Source organism: Loxodonta africana, chromosome 11, assembly GCF_030014295.1.
Source record: "Loxodonta africana isolate mLoxAfr1 chromosome 11, mLoxAfr1.hap2, whole genome shotgun sequence".
NCBI lineage: Eukaryota > Metazoa > Chordata > Mammalia > Proboscidea > Elephantidae > Loxodonta > Loxodonta africana.
In genome coordinates, this window is record NC_087352.1 from 76,799,023 (window position 1) to 76,817,006 (window position 17,984).

Here is a 17,984-nt window from a genome sequence, read left to right on the forward strand (position 1 = left end):
ACCCTGAAATTGCTGGGTGAGTTTGAACTGCCAACCTTTTGGTTAACAGCCGTGAGCTTAACCGTTGCACCACCAGGGCTCCTGTTTAAACCCACTGCCATTGAGTCCATTGCGACTCATAGTGACCTTATAGGACAGAGTAGAACTGCCCAAAAGGGTTTCCAAGGAGTGGCTGATGGATTCGAACTGCCAACCTTTTGGTTAGCAGCCGTAGCTTTTTAGCCCTGTACCACCAGGATGCCAATGTTTAGTAGCTTTAAATTTTTCAGGTACATGTGGGTGAGATACAGGGTATCGGCTACTAGAGGGACTTCTGAGCATACAAAACAATTAGTGTCCACGGAACACCACCTGCCCCACTATCCCCCAGGTAGGAGGATTTTCCTTTTCCTTCTCATTTGCTCTCCAGGGCTCTTCTGGTGAAAGGCTTTGGGGAGGATTGTCTCACTGGGGCTCTCCCTCTTCCTGATGGAAGAGGACTGCCTTAGCAGTTGCACCGTCATGCTGGGGTTTTCTGGCATTATAATAAAACCTTATTAATGCTCTGTCAGATTCATAACTGGGATTTTCAGGGGTTAGCAGTCCTTTGGAATTGGACCTTCTTTTCTGGCTTTTATCTCTTTCTTGGTGCCAGGCCTGGAGCCTTCGTCCATCCCCATAACCCCCAGCTCAGCGGCTTCTGCGGGTCCCTCTTCTGCTCACCTCAGGTGGACTTGGAGGAGGGTCTTTTTCACTCTGAAGTGCTGTCCTGGCTCCCAGGCTGCATCCTTGTCAGCTCCATTTTTATGATGAATGAGTGTTTATGTTAGGCAAAGGTTTAAAGGGAGGTGCTTAGTTTTCTTTGGCTCTTCTCGTGTAATTCGTATCTAATTGCCAAGAATCTATCATTTTTCCCATGGGTCAGAGGGTTCAGCTTTTACTGAAGTTCAACAAGACTTTGACCTTCACCCCATTGCTTGCTGGTCATTGGCAGCCAAAAACAAAACAAAACTCAAACCTCTTGCCATTGAGTCAATTCCAACTCATAGCAATCCTGTAGAACAGAGTAGAACTGCCCCATAGGGTTTCCAGGGAGTGGCTGGTGGGTTCAAACTGCTGACTTTTTGGTTAGTGGCCTGAGCTCTTAACCACTGTGCAATCAGGGCACCACTGGCAGACAGGCTTCTCTTTTAAAAGTCGTATACTTGTTCTACCTCTTCCCATGCAGGCTAGTTCAGACAGGAATCTGCTCTTTCATTGTAGCAGAATCCTAAAGATGGAAAGAAGCAGCCACATATTCCAATATCTTCACCTTTCCCTATAGTGTTTGCTAGACCTTCATTTTCTGTAAATGCATGGTTTGTGATCCAGGTGACGGACAAGTTTAATCAGCTCTTTCCATCTGTCACCTCTTTGTCACTGCATGTTGGTCTTATTCTCTCAGACCAGCTGCTTTTGTATAGCAGGAAACTGGCAGCTTGGGGTTCCCAGGTTTGCATCTTAGAATTTTACTCCAGAAAGGGACGACTGTGACTTGATCTCTTTGGTTGTAAGTCTAAAAGTTCTAAGAAGTACACCAGTGTTTGTTGTAGCACCATTCACAATAGCCAAAAAGTGGAAACAACCCAAAATGTCTATCAGCAAATGAATGGGTAAACAAAATGTGGTACTTAAATGCAATGGAATATTATTCAACCAGAAAGAGAAATGAAGTCCAGATACATGTGACACGGGTAAACCTTGAAACAGTATGCTGACTGAAGTGAGTCAGACACAAAAGGACAAACATTGTATGATCCCACTTACGTGAAATATCTAGAATAGGCAAATGCATAGAAACCAAAGTTTATTAATGGTCACCATGGGTGGGTGCGTGGGAGGGAGAAAGGGAGAGTTATTGCTTAAGGAGCATTGAGTTTCTGTTAATTGTGAAGGAAAAATTTGAAAACAGTGGTCATGGGTGCACAAAATGGCAAATGTGATCAGTGTCACTGAGTTGTACATGCAAAAATGGTTGGAATGACAAATGTTATATATTACCACAATAATAATTTTTTAAAAAGTTCCAAGAGGGGGCCAAGATGGCGGACTAGGTAGACGCTACCTTGGATCCCTCTTGCAACAAAGACTCAGAAAAACAAGTGAATCGATCACGTACATAACAATCTATGAACCCTGAACAACAAACACAGATTTAGAGACGGAAAACGAACAAATACAGGGAAGCAGCGATTGTTTTCAGAGCCTGGTGCCAGCGTCCCAGTCAAGCGGCTTCATTAACATTGGAATTGCCTGAACCAGAGGGAGAAAAGCTCCGGCTCTGTGGCAGCTTTGCTTTCCCCTCCCCTTTTTTTTTTCTTTTGCTCTTTTTCTAACCCGCTCTTTCGGCCTGAGAGAAGGAACCCCCCCCAAAAAAAAACCCAGGGACCAAAAATCCACCCCTAATTGGACTAAAAACACAGAACCAGCTACAGCCAAGCATATATGATCCAAATCTCAGACTTTCATCCTTACAGGGAACAAGGTGGCAGTTATAATCCAAAGGCAATTCTGATAGGGATCTGACTGCATTTTTTTTTAGCGGATTTTCTGGAAAAACTAGTTTCCCAGTGATGGCTCGGAGACAGCAGTCCATATCAAACACATAAAGAGGCAGACCATGACAGCTTCTACAACCCCCCAAACAAAAGAATCAAAATCTTTCCCAAATGAAGACACAATCCTGGAATTATCAGATACAGAATATAAAAAACTAATTTACAGAATGCTTCAAGACATCACAAACGAAATAAGGCAGACTGCAGAAAAAGCCAAGGAATACACTGATAAAACTGTTGAAGAACTCAAAAAGATTATTCAAGAACATAGTGGAAAAATTAATAAGTTGCAAGAATCCATAGAGAGACAGCATGTAGAAATCCAAAAGATTAACAATAAAATTACAGAATTAGGCAATGCAATAGGAAGTCAGAGGAGCAGACTCGAGCAATTAGAATGCAGACTGGGACATCTGGAGGACCAGGGAATTAACACCAACATAGCTGAAAAAAAATCAGATAAAAGAATTAAAAAAAATGAAGGAACCCTAAGAATCATGTGGGACTCTATCAAGAAGGATAACTTGCGTGTGATTGGAGTCCCAGAACAGGGAGGGAGGACAGAAAACACAGAGAAAATAGTTGAAGAACTCCTGACAGAAAACTTCCCTGACATCATGAAAGACGAAAGGATATCTATCCAAGATGCTCATCGAACCCCATTTAAGATTAATCCAAAAAGAAAAACACCAAGACATACTATCATCAAACTCGCCAAAACCAAAGATAAAGAGAAAATTTTAAAAGCAGCCAGGGAGAAAAGAAAGGTTTCCTTCAAGGGAGAATCAATAAGAATAAGTTCAGACTACTCAGCAGAAACCATGCAGGCAAGAAGGGAATGGGACGACATATACAGAGCACTGAAGGAGAAAAACTGCTAGCCAAGGATCATCTATCCAGCAAAACTCTCTCTGAAATATGAAGGAGAAATTAAGATATTTACAGATAAACACAAGTTTAGAGAATTTGCAAAAACCAAACCAAAGCTATAAGAAATACTAAAGGATATTGTTTGGTCAGAAAACCAATAATATCAGATACCAGCACAATACAAGGTCACAAAACAGAACATCCTGATATCAACTCAAACAGGGAAATCGCAAAAACAAATTAAGATTAATTAAAAAAAAATACTCATAACAGGGAATCATGGAAGTCAATATGTAAAAGATCACAATAATCAAAAAGAGGGACTAAATACAGGAGGCATAGAACTGCCATATGGAGAGTGATACAAGGCGATATAGAACAATACAAGTTAGGTTTTTACTTAGAAAAATAGGGGTAAATAATAAGGTAACCACAAAGAGGTATAACAACTCCATAACTCAAGATAAAAGCCAAGAAAAACGTAACGACTCAACAAACATAAAGTCAAACACTACGAAAATGAGGATCTCACAATTTACTAAGAAAAACATCTCAGCACAAAAAAGTATGTGGGAAAATGAAATTGTCAACAACACACATAAAAAGGTATCACAGTGACAACACTAAACACTTATTTATCTATAATTACGCTGAATGTAAATGGACTAAATGCACCAATAAAGAGAGAGTCTCGGACTGGATAAAAAAACACAATCCGTCTATATGCTGCCTACAAGAGACACACCTTAGACTTAGAGACACAAACAAACTAAAACTCAAAGGATGGAAAAAAATATATCAAGCAAACAATAAGCAAAAAAGAAGAGGAGTAGCAATATTAATTTCTGACAAAATAGACTTTAGACTTAAATCCACCACAAAGGATAAAGAAGGACACTATATAATGATAAAAGGGACAATTGATCAGGAAGACATAACCATATTAAATATTTATGCACCCAATGACAGGGCTGCAAGATACATAAATCAAATTTTAACAGAATTGAAAAGTGAGATAGACACCTCCACATTTATAGTAGGAGACTTCAACACACCACTTTCGGAGAAGGACAGGACATCCAGTAAGAAGCTCAATAGAGACACGGAAGACCTAATTACAACAGTCACCCAACTTGACCTCATTGACTTATACAGAACTCTCCACCCAACTGCTGCAAAGTATACTTTTTTTTCTAGCGCACATGGAACATTCTCTAGAATAGACCACATATTAGGTCATAAAACCTTTGCAGAGTCCAAAACACCGAAATATTACAATGCATCTTCTCAGACCACAAGGCAATAAAACTAGAAATCAATAACAGGAAAACTAGGGAAAAGAAACCAAATACTTGGAAACTGAACAATACCCTCCTGAAAAATGACTGGGTTATAGAAGACATCAAGGAAGGAATAAGGAAATTCATAGAATGCAACGAGAATGAAAATACTTCCTATCAAAACCTCTGGGACACAGCAAAAGCAGTGCTCAGAGGCCAATTTATATCGATAAATGCACACATACAAAAAGAAGAAAGAGCCAAAATCAGAGAACTGTCCCTACAACTTGAACAAATAGAAAGTGAGCAACAAAAGAATCCATCAGGCACCAGACGAAAACAAATAATAAAAATTAGAGCTGAACTAAATGAATTAGAGACCAGAAAAACAATTGAAAGAATTAACAAAGCCAAAAGCTGGTTCTTTGAAAAAATTAACAAAATTGATAAACCATTGGCTAGACTGACTAAAGAAATACAGGAAAGGAAACAAATAACCCAAATAAGAAGCGAGAAGGACCACATCACAACAGAACCAAATGAAATTAAAAGAATCATATCAGATTATTGCAAAAAATTGTACTCTAACAAATTTGCAAACCTAGAAGAAATGGATGAATTCCTGGAAAAACACTACCTACCTAAACTAACACATTCAGAAGTAGAACAACTAAATAGACCCAGAACAAAAAAAGAGATTGAAACGGTAATCAAAAAACTCCCAACAAAAAAAAGCCCTGGCCCGGACAGCTTCACTGCAGAGTTCTACCAAACTTTCAGAGAAGAGTTAACACCACTACTACTGAAGGTATTTCAAAGCATAGAAAATGACAGAATACTACCCAACTCATTCTATGAAGCCACCATCTCCCTGATACCAAAACCAGGTAAAGACATTACAAAAAAAGAAAATTACAGACCTATATCCCTCATGAACATAGATGCAAAAATCCTCAACAAAATTCTAGCCGATAGAATTCAACAACATATCAAAAAAATAATTCACCACCATCAAGTGGGATTTATACCAGGTATGCAAGGCTGATTTAATATCAGAAAAACCATTAATGTAATCCATCACATAAATAAAACAAAAGACAAAAACCACATAATCTTATCAATTGATGCAGAAAAGGTATTTGACAAAGTCCAACACCCATTTATGATAAAACTGTCACCAAAATAGGAATTGAAGGAAAATTCCTCAACATAATAAAGGGCATCTATGCAAAGCCAACAGCCAATATCACTGTAAATGGAGAGAACCTGAAAGCATTTCCCTTGAGAACGGGAACCAGACAAGGATGCCCTTTATCACTGCTCTTATTCAACATCGTGCTAGAAGTCCTAGCCAGGGCAATTAGGCTAGACAAAGAAATAAAAGGCATCCGGATTGGCAAGGGGGAAGTAAAATTATCTCTATTTGTAGATGACATGATCTTATACACAGAAAACCCTAAGGAATCCTCCAGAAAACTACTGAAACTAATAGAAGAGTTTGGCAGAGTCTCAGGTTATAAAATAAACATACAAAAATCACTTGGATTCCTCTACATCAACAAAAAGAACACCGAAGAGGAAGTAACCAAATCAATACCATTCACAGTAGCCCCCAAGAAGATAAAATACTTAGGAATAAATCTTACCAAGGATGTAAAAGACCTATACAAAGAAAACTACAAAGCTCTAGTACAAGAAATTCAAAAGGACGTACTTAAGTGGAAAAACATATTTTGCTCATGGATAGGAAGACTTAACATAGTAAAAATGTCTATTCTACCAAAAGCCATCTATACATATAATGCACTTCTGATCCAAATTCCAATGTCATTTTTTAAGGTGATAGAGAAACAAATCACCAATTTCATATGGCAGGGAAAGAAGCCTCGGATAAGCAAAGCATTACTGAAAAAGAAGAAGAAAGTGGGAGGCCTCACTCTACCTGATTTCAGAAGCTATTATACAGCCACAGTAGTCAAAACAGCCTGGTACTGGTACAACAACAGGCACATAGACCAATGGAAGAGAATTGAGAACCCAGATATAAATCCATCCACGTATGAGCAGCTGATATTTGACAAAGGCCCAGTGTCAGTTAATTGGGGAAAAGATAGTCTTTTTAACAAATGGTGCTGGCATAACTGGATATCCATTTGAAAAAAAATGAAACAGGACCCATACCTCACACCATGCACAAAAACTAACTCCAAGTGGATCAAAGACCTAAACGTAAAGACTAAAACGATAAAGATCATGGAAGAAAAAATAGGGACAACCCTAGGAGCCCTAATACAAGGCATAAACAGAATACAAAACATTACCAAAAATGACGAAGAGAAACCAGATAACTGGGAGCTCCTAAAAATCAAACACCTATGCTCATCTAAAGACTTCACCAAAAGAGTAAGAAGACCACCTACAGACTGGGAAAGAATTTTCAGCTATGACATCTCAGACCAGCGCCTGATCTCTAAAATCTACATGATTCTGTCAAAACTCAACCACAAAAAGACAAACAACCCAATCAAGAAATGGGCAAAGGATATGAACACACACTTCACTAAAGAAGATATTCAGGCAGCTAACAGATACATGAGAAAATGTTCTCGATCATTAGCCATTAGAGAAATGCAAATTAAAACTACGATGAGATTCCATCGCACTCCAACAAGGCTGGCATTAATCCAAAAAACACAAAAGAATAAATGTTGGAGAGGCTGCGGAGAGATTGGAACTCTTATACACTGCTGGTGGGAATGTGAAATGGTACAACCACTTTGGAAATCTATCTGGCGTTATCTTAAACAGTTAGAACTACCATACAACCCAGAAATCCCACTCCTCGGAATATACCCTAGAGAAACAAGAGCCTTCACACAAACAGATATATGCACACCCATGTTTATTGCAGCTCTGTTTACAATAGCAAAAAGCTGGAAGCAACCAAGGTGTCCATCAACGGATGAATGGGTAAATAAATTGTGGTATATTCACACAATGGAATACTACGCATCGATAAAGAACAGTGACGAATCTGTGAAACATTTCATAACATGGAGGAACCTGGAAGGCATTATGCTGAGCGAAATTAGTCAGAGGCAAAAGGACAAATATTGTATAAGACCACTATTATAAGATCTTGAGAAATAGTAAAAACTGAGAAGAACACATACTTTTGTGGTTACGAGGGGGGGAGGGAGGGAGAGGTTTTTTTTATTGATTAATTAGTAGATTAGAACTGCTTTAGGTGACGGGAAGGACAACACTCAATACATGGAAGGTCAGCTCAATTGGACTGGACCAAAAGCAAAGAAGTTTCCGGGATAAAATGAATGCTTCAAAGGTCAGTGGAGCAAGGGCGGCGGTCTGGGGACCATGGTTTGCGGGGACTTCTAAGTCAATTGGCAAAATAATTCTATTATGAAAACATTCTGCATCCCACTTTGAAATGTGGCGTCTGGGGTCTTAAATGCTAACAAGCGGCCATCTAAGATGCATCAATTGGTCTCAACCCACCTGGAGCAAAGGAAAATGAAGAACACCAAGGTCACACGACAACTAGGAGCCCAAGAGACAGAAAGGGCCACATGAACCAGAGACCTGCATCATCCTGAGACCAGAAGAACTAGTTGGTGCCGGGCCACAATCGATGACTGCCCTGACAGGGAGCACAACAGAGAACCCCTGAGGGAGCAGGAGATCAGTGGGATGCAGACCCCAAATTCTCATAAAAAGACCATACTTAATGGTCTGACTGAGACTAGAGGAATCCCGGTGGCCATGGTCCCCAGACCTTCTGTCGGCACAGGACAGGAACCATCCCCGAAGACAACTCATCAGACATGAAAGGGACTGGATAGTGGGTGGGAGAGAGATGCTGATGAAGAGTGAGCTAATTATATCAGGTGGACACTTGAGATTGTGTTGGCATCTCCTGTCTGGAGGGGGGATGGGAGGATAGAGAGAGTGGGAAGCTGGCAAAATTGTCACGAAAGGAGAGACTGGAAGGGCTGACTCATTAGAGGGAGAGCAAGTGGGAGTACGGAGTAAGATGTATGTAAACTTACATGTGACAGAATGACTTGATTTGTAAACGTTCACTTGAAGCTCAATAAAAGTTAATAATAAAAAAAAAGGTTCCAAGAAAGGCCTGAATGTTGATGTTGGGTCAGGTGCTCATCTCTAAACCACCCACATATTTGTATGGGCCAGGAATTGTCCTAAGCACAGTTATACATTTTATCTTCTTGAAATCTCAAAGCAACAATATGGGATAGACATTATTATTACCTGCATTTTACAGATGGGAAACTAAGTTGTCTTGCCCTGTAGCACAAAACTAGTAGGTTGTAGAATAAGGATTTTTCCTCAGGCATTTGACTGTTGTGCTCTCAACCATTGTCCTAAGCGCTGTATCGTTTTCTGAATCCGAAGATAACAGTAGCTCCAGGGCTCCCCAGGGGCTGCAGCTCCCAGGTTGGGCATGACTAAATATCAGAATGGGCTGTATTACAGAAGTAAGTTGAGTGGGTAGTTCTCAGTTTTTTCAGTGTAAGAGGGTGAGAAAGCATCCCTCCCACCACTCGGCTCTGTAGAAGCTAGCGGCAGCACACTGTGGCGATTTGATAGCTGACGGTTCGCAGTTGTGCTCTCACACACTGTAGATCTGGCCCAGCTAGGAGGGATGGGAGCAGGTGTTCCTGGTGTATGAGTATATTGCTGCAATGGGACTGCTGTGTATGTACACACGCTAGGGCATGCTGCTCTGTAGGCTTGTCCCCGGGTTCCCTCGGGAAATCATGCTGAGAGGCCCACGCTGGCTGCAGTGAATGAGAGAGTAGCTACCACAGCTGCCTTTTGCCCTCCTTAGTGCTTTATAGGTAATTGCTTTTAAGTAGCCTGTAGATTATAGGTCCTCTCAGAATGTTGGTGACATATGTCATACGAGGAGCAAAGCAAATGGCAAGTTTTTTGTTGTAATTTTTTTCTCTCTCTCCAAGATTATCCTGAAGGCAGTAATTCCAGCGATTATCTTATTCAAACAACAACATACCTTCCGGAAAACTTCACATACTCACCATACCTTCCCTGCCCAGAAAAACTGCCTTACATGAGTAAGTGTGATCTAATTTTGACTTAACTGTTTTCCTTGTGTTATAATGAAATAGCAAGAAAAGCTACATGATTGGAACCCATCAGGATCAAGTCATTACTGTGGGTGTTAGTGTTCATCTTGCACAGCGTGTTATTTGATTTTTTTTTTTGGTAAAACGCTCCTTTTGTTTATGGGGGAGGAAGATTGAAAAGCTGGAGAAAAATACAAAAGAGAAAAAGATAAACACTCATGTTTCTCACATTCAGATTTAAAAACTAATACTTTGACTTACTTCCAAATTATCCTTTAAAAAGAGTATTCAAGAGAATAATGTGTAGTCTCCTGTTGAATATATTAGAATAGTAACAGATAAAGCTAGTTCTTCATCCCTTTCCCGGAAGGTACTTCTATTGTGAGTTTGGCGTGTGTTCTTACAGGTTATTTCAAAAATTTTTTTTACACATATAGATGGCTGGATATAAAATCTGTAGTGTTTTGAAAGCTTCAAGAACTTATATAAATGGTCTTATCGAATATATTTCGTTCTGTAACTTTCTTTTTATTACTTAACATTTTTGAGCCCTAGTGGTGCAGTGGTTAAGCACTTGGCTGCTAACTGAAAGGCTGGCAGTTTGAACCTGCCCAGCCACTCTGCTAGAGAAGGAACTGATGATCTGTTTCCATGAACATTACAGCCTGGAACACCCTATGGGGCAGTTCTCCTTTGTCACCTGGGTCACTATGAGTCGAACTCGACTCCATGACACCTAACAACAACATCCGTGTTGGTGCATACAGATCTAATGTGTTTCCCTTAACTACCGTATAGTGCACCTTTGCGTAAATGTACCGCATTTCATCTACCCGTTTCCCTGCTTATGAACGTTTAGGTTGTTGCCACTTTTTTGCTATTACGAAGCAGTGCTGTAAGAGCCACGTAGTACAGATCTCCTTGTGCGTATGTGTGCTTGAGGATTGCTATCTAGTAGTGGAATCGCTGGCCACAGAGGCACAGTTTTTCCAGATTCTCTCATACTGTTCTCCAAAGCAGCTGTACCAATTTATAATCCAAACAGAAAAGCATGAGTATATCACTGCCTCCAGCGTTCACAACACTTGAGGTTGACAGGTTTTAAAATTTTTGCTGATCTCATAGATCAAAAAATGGTATTTCATTGTGTTAATCTTTCACCTTACTCTTAATTAGTGGGTTTGAGTAACTTTATGTTTGTGAGCACTTTTAAGTTAACTTTTCTGTGTATTGCCCAGTCATACACTTTATCAGCTCTTTATTGGTTAATTAGGTTTTTGTACTGATTAGTGGGAGTTCCTTATATATATTCTGTAGTACTGACTTGCTGTCTGCCATGTGGGTGGTGAATATCTTTTTGCAGTCCCCGGCTTCTCTTTCCATTATAATTTGTGTTAATTTTCATTATGTTTATGGAGTCTTTGATTTTACAGAAGTTGGAAATTGTGATGTTTTGAAGTGTATCGATTACTTTCTTTAAGGTTTTTGCTTTTTTTGTCTTAAGAAAACTTTCCTTACTCTAAGGGCATACAAATATTCTCCTTTATTTCCTTCTAATAATGTTAATATTTTGTTTTTTACTTGTGTGTATGGTATAAGGTAGAGATCAAGATACTGTATTGTAAACATGTTTTTCAAAATTGTGACATTAATACATTATTATTATTAAAAACCTCACTATAATCCCTACTCAGAAGCTGCCGTGGCTATTACTGTGGCCTTTTTTTATATGTACTTTTTCCCCCCTCACAGTTTTAATCATACTTTGTACATATAAGTTTGTATATTGATTTTTATGTAATTAAAATTTTAAATAAATCATCATTTTGAATTGCATGTTTATCCTTGTCTTCTAATGTCCTTATTAACGTCTAAGTGTGTGTGTGTGTGTTTTTTTATGTGTTTACATGAATTTTCTTTATTGAGGAAATTAGCCTTTGTCCATCATGGAAATTAGGCCTTTGCCTATCAAATTGTATCATTTGTAGGACTTTTTAAAAATAGTTTATTGTTGCTAGATATTGAAGCCCTGGTGGTGCAGTGGTTAAGAGCTGTGCTGCTAACTGCAAGGTCGGGAGTTTGAACCTACCAGCCGCTCCTTGGAAACCCTATGGGGCACTTCTACTCAGACATTATGTATCGATAAAAAGAAAGATTGGCCTTTTACTGTTCTCTAAGACTGTTTTTTTTTTTTTTTTTTTAAGACTGTGGTTCTCAGAATTTAGGGTACATCAGAATCATCTGGATGGTCTTGATAAAACACAGAGTGCTGGGACCCGCCCCAGAGTTTCTGATTCAGTAGGACTGGGCTGGGGCCTGGAATTTTCACTTCTAACAAGTTCCCAGGTGATGGTAATACTGCTGATTGTTGGACACCCTGAAACCCACTGGTCTTGAGTAGTGGATCTCACTGCTGGCTACACAATAGAATAACCTGGGGAGTTTTTCTAATTCTTGTGCCCAACTCCTGAGTTTCTGATTTAATTGATCTGACATGGGGCCTGGGCACTGGTATTTAAAGAAAAAAAAATCTGAGATGATTGTCATCTTCCTATCCTCTTGCTGTGTCACAATAGAAAATGGAGCTTAGTGATTTTTGCAGTTATGTGTGTCATTACTGTTATTGCAGCCTTGTTTTTCAATAAATGAATGTTGTCTGTGCAGTAGTAAACCCACTGCTGAATGTTATTGTTGGAATATTGATTATAATAATTTCATTTTCATAATTTGCATATTCAAGGGTTTATAGTTTCTGGAAATCTTTCTGTTCTTGGTTTAGTTATCATGTACTTTATGAGTACTAACATTAAACGCTGTAAATGCATCTGTCTACTGGGCCTTTATGCTGGCTCTCCTCACCTGTAGACCTGTAAAAATACTTATTGCCATTGAGTCAGTTCTGACTCATAGCAGCCCCATAGGACAGAGTAGAACTGTAAATCTTTACAGAAGCAGACTGCCACCTCTTTCTCCTGTGGAATGCCTGGTAGGTTCAGATAGCTGACCTTTATGGTTAGTAGCTGAGCCCTGAACCACTGCGTCGCCGGGGCTCCTTTTCCAGTCCCATAGCTCATTGTAAATACCTCTGTTATGCCACCTACTGCCTTTTTGTTGGGTGTCTGAGTGTTCCTGCTCCTTCTCTCTGCTTCCCACAGTCTTGCATTCCATTTCCCTACAAGAGAGGATCATGCTGGTGTGGCCAGTCACCTTTTCATTACAGGCCACTACACGGACTGCTTGCATTGGGTCTGGCACCACTCCGTTGTCCAGTTATCTGTGGCCAGGGTGGCAGCGTTACTTGGTAGAAAATATGGCAACATACAGATGAAGAACTGCTTAGAAAGGGGCCCTGGGTACAGCCAACATAATGCACATATGCCAAGAAGGCCTTGCATGAGCCATCCAGGAAAGCCCCTTCACTAGTGGTGTGACCTCTGCAAAACAGAGCCTCAATTTGCTGTCTGTACAAAGGGGATTATAATAGCCACTTTCGAGTATTGTGAGGATAAAATGAAGCACAGTGCTTGAAACTTGATAGGTATTAGTTTGATTCTCCCTTCCTTCCCCCCTACTTCTTTGACAGGTGGAGCCTGACTTCACAGTGATCACAAGACTGAGAAGCCTAGGATAAGCATGTGGACTTACGGAGTTTTATATGTAGTCATGCATCCTTCATGTTTTAATTAACAGGATTATTTTCCATTGATGATAGAGAAGAGCATAATAAAACACCAAAGTGAAAAATTCTATTATAACTTCACACAAAATAATTGACTGTGATATCTCCCCATATAATTGGTAGAATACCTCCCCAAATAACTGTCTAAGAATAAGATCTACTTAGGTGAAAACCATTCATGTATGAATGCTTTAATTTTTCTGTAATCATCAAAAGTGAAGTTAGGGCTTAAAATTGGTGTGTGTGATTGTCTAGCTGCGTGATTTTCGCTTTTTCCTTAGCGTAGCAATGGTACTGCTGGCACTGGGTTACCATAAAGTTTGAATTCTTCAAACTGGAATCCAGATAATATGCATTTCACAGATTTCAGCAATAGGTTATATTCAGTGGTGGTTAGTCACCCTATAGAATCTATTTTACGGTATATTATTTATATGTAGAGTGTGAGTTATTGTCTTTGTTACTGTTAGTATTTATAGATTCTCAAGAGGGCAAATCCACTTTTACCTGCATTAAACTTACTGAGACTATTTGTGCTAACAAAGTAAAAATAGAAATCTCACTTTAGAGCTTAATAACTGTTTCACGTGGATGTTTTGATTTTGATTTTTCTGAGCGAGGTAGAGATGGAATATGTCAGTTGTGCACCCTACATTAAAATGAAGATGATGTACCTTTAGTTTTGGGATCTTTTCGTTACTATTCAAATATAATACATTTTCAGTGACTTTTGTACATTCTGTCCTGGAATAGTTCCCTTTATAGTTTAACCCTGAAAGTTTCTATAGTTACTAACCTTATGAGTATGACAAAAGGTACAAGGACTTTTTGAGATGAGTCTCAATAAATCAAATGAAAATCAGCAAGTAGGGAAAAGATTAAAAAAAAAAGATAAGCACTAGGTAAATGCCAGAAAAAAAAGAGAAGTGAGTAAATGTCAGGAAAGTGCAAATAATGTTCAATATAACAAACTGTCACACATGTTTTTTGTAAAAAGGAGAGGCAGGAGCCATTTAAGAGTAAACAAGCACTGCTATCAGTGTTATTGACCACCGGCCGTGCAGCAGGCTATATTGTTCGTGGGGTGGGGAGGAGGTCGGGGAGCAGAAGGAAGCCAAACTGAATATGATCCTTTCTGTACCAGCTAGGGAAACCCTGGTGGTATAGTGGTTAAGTGCTACTGCTGCTAACCCAAGGGTCAACAGTTTGAATCCACCAGGCACTCTTTGGAAACTCTATGGGGCAGTTCTACTCTGTCCTATAGGATGTCTATGAGTCGGGATCGACTCTACGGGTTTGGTTTTTTTGTTTTTGGTACCAGCTTAGAGCAGGTAACAATCAGAGAAAGGTAGTAAGATAACTGTTATGTAGGGTTATGTAAAGGAGCCCTGGTGGCACAATGGTTAAGTGCTCGACCGCTAGCCAGAAGGTTGGCGGTCAACCCCCCTCCCCACCCCAGCAGCTCTGTGGGAGAAAGACCTGGTGATCTGCTTCCATAAAGATTACAGCCAATAAAACCCTATGGGGCAGTTCTGTTCTATCACGTGGGATCATGATGAGTTGGAACTGACTCGACGGCACCCAATCAACAACAACAAGGGTTATGTATATGACAGAAGTGACAACAACAAGGGTTATGTATATGACAGAAGTGAGAGAATAGTTCATTCTTGAAAGAAATGGGAGATTTCAGAGAGAAGGGCTGGTGGAACTAGGTCTCACAAGATAGTTTACTAGGCAGCCCAGACAAAATAGCATCTGAGCATGAGAAGGCTCTGTGTGTCCTAGGAATGGAGAGTGGTCTGCTGTGACTGGGGTGGGTGTGTAGTAGGGAGTGTGGGAAATGCGGCTGGACGGGGAGGCGAGAATCTTGGGTAAGGTACAAAGGAATCTGAGGGCTGTGTAGGTTCCACGAATCCTGAGGCATCCACAAGATGGGCTGCAGGGGAGCAGAGCCCACAGAGTTGAATGCCGAGGGGTGATTTAGGGACTTGTGTGCATTTCTCTTAGGTAGGGATGCACAGGTTTCGAAGGGTTTAGGGCCCAAAAAGGGTATGACAAAAACATACTGCTTTAAGGAAATGGGGAACCATCGAAGGCTTTATTCAGATGAATAATGTGATTAGACTTGTATTTCAGAAAGATTTTTCTGATGAGAGGTTGGAAAATGAAGGAGAATGAGGAAATACTGGAATCAGGGAGACCCGTTAGGAGCTTAGTGCCAATTAGGGCCAAAGAGGAAACAGCAAGGGCATGTGGCAAGGCTGTGGCATTATGCAGAGGAGGAGGCATGAAGGAGAAGCTGCAGTGGTACTGTTGTCCAGATATGACAGCCAACTGAGGGATTAGGTTAATTTCCAGGTTTCTGACTTGGGTGGCTTGGTGATCGTTAACTGAAACAAGTAAAACAGGATAAGCACAGCACATTTGGAGAATGAGGAAGTTAAGATCGCTGTTGGGCATATTTTGTTTAAAGCTCAGGAGAGTTAATTTGGGGTTTGAATTTCATAAGAGAGGTCTGGGCTGGAGATAAGAGGAAGTGAGTGAGGAAGGAAGAAGTCTAAGAGTGAGTCCCTAGAGACAATCAGCACTTTCAGGGGTGGGAGGGGAGGTCAGTAGAAGGAGGAGCATGGAGAAGTCAGAGAATGTGTCCCAGAAGTCAATGAGGAGAGAGTTCCAAGGAGAGGTTATTCCATCTTTTCACATACCACCGAAAACACGTAGAATGAGCAGCAGTGAAAAGGCTTTTGAATTTGGCAAGTAGGAAATTAATAGGAACCACAGCAAGTGCAATTTCTGTAGGGTAATTTTTTTTTAATAGGGTAAGAAGCAAAGTATAGTGGTCCTAGAAGTGAACTGAAAGTGTGTTAAAGTTAGTTGGCTTAAAAAAATTTGGGGGAGGGAAAGGAAAGAAAAATGGGATAAAAAATATGTGGAGAAGCTGGGGTTAAGTGAGGACATTTTAGGAAGAGATGGACTTAGCATGTTTTAGGCATTATGGGAAGGACATGTGGAGAGAAGAGAGACCAGAAGAACCAGGGAGAACATCATAAGGGAAGTATCCATAGAGCCAGGTTCTGGAGAAAGTAAAAGGAAACCGAAGTATCCTCAGGTTGAAGAGTTAGTCTTGGAAAATAATAGGAATACCTCTTCCTCTAAGGGAACCTTGGTAGCACAACAGTGAAGTACTTGGCTGCTAACCTAAAGGTTGGCAATTTGAACTTGCCTAGCAGCTCTGTCAGAGAAAGACTTGGCAATCTGCTCCCGTAAAGACTACAGCCTTGAAAACCCTCTGGAGCAGTTTTGCTGCGTTATGTAAGGTCACTATGGGTTAAAAATTGACTCAACAGTACCTAACAACAACATCCTCTTTGTCTGAGGCAAGAGTATGGTACATTTGGAGATGAGGTGGAGAAAGTTAAGGGAGTTCATGTCTCTTGCTTCTGTTTTCCTAATAAAGCTCAAGGTCACATGTATATTGAGGGGCATGCCAAAAAAGACTGAGTGGCTTCATTGGGAGTAGTAAATATTTAGGAAGAAGTTCAAGCTGCACTGAAGGCATTGGTGAAAAACAAGGATTCAGGAATTGACAGAATACCAATTGAGATGTTTCAACAAACGGACACAGCACTGGGGGTGGTCACTAGTCTATGCCAACAAATTTGGAAGGCAGCTACCTGGCCTGCTGACTGGAAGAGATCCGTATTTGTGCCCATTCCAAAGAAAGCTGTAGAAATTATCAAACAATTTCATTAATATCATACGAAAGTAAAATTTTGCTGAAGATTATTCAAAATCAGTTCCAGCAGTATATCGACAGTGAACTGCCAGAAGTTAAACCCAGATTCAGGAGAGGCCGTGGAACGAAGGATATCATTGCTGATGTCAGATGGATCTTGGCTGAAAGCAGAGAATACCGAAAGGATGTTTGCCTGTGTTTTATTGACTATGCAAAGGCGTTCAACTGTGTGAATCATAACAAATCATGGATAACATCATGAAGAATGGGAATTCCAGAACACTTAATAGTGCTCATGAAGAACCTGTACATAGACCAAGAGGCAGTCATTCGAACAGAACAAGGGGATACTGCATGGTTTAAAAACAGAAAAGGTGTTCATCATGGTTACATCCTTTCAACATATTTCCTCCATCTGTATACTGAGCAAATAATCGGAGAAGTTGGAGTATATTAAGGAAGAACATGACATCAGGATTGGAGGAAGACTCATTACGAACTTGCTGTATGTAGATCATACAACCTTGCATGCTGAAAGGGAAGAAGACTTGAAACGCTTACTGACAAAGATCAAAGACTGTATACAGTCTTCAGTATGGTGCAGTATGGATTGCACCTTAACATAAAAGAAAAATCCTCACAACAGGACCAATAAGAAAAAAAAAAATCATGATAAACGGAGAAAAGATGGACGTTGTCAAGGATTTCATTTTA

General features: G+C 40.1%; 1 protein-coding gene across 5 annotated transcripts in view; it reads left to right on the plus strand.

Annotated features, from left to right (window-relative positions):
- B4GALT6 (beta-1,4-galactosyltransferase 6) overlaps positions 1 to 17,984 on the plus strand; it is a 347,211-nt gene that overhangs the window by 296,483 nt on the left and 32,744 nt on the right. For 3 of the 5 annotated variants that reach the window (XM_064294625.1, XM_023543908.2, XM_003406340.4), the window contains exon 3: positions 9,727 to 9,840. The exons of 1 other annotated variant lie outside the window; for it this stretch is intronic. In XM_064294625.1, coding sequence (XP_064150695.1) covers positions 9,727 to 9,840 — 114 coding nt within the window. Of the gene's footprint in view, positions 1 to 269; positions 371 to 9,726; positions 9,841 to 17,984 lie in introns of all 5 variants that reach the window. One more of the 5 variants, XM_023543907.2, reaches the window with a different exon arrangement.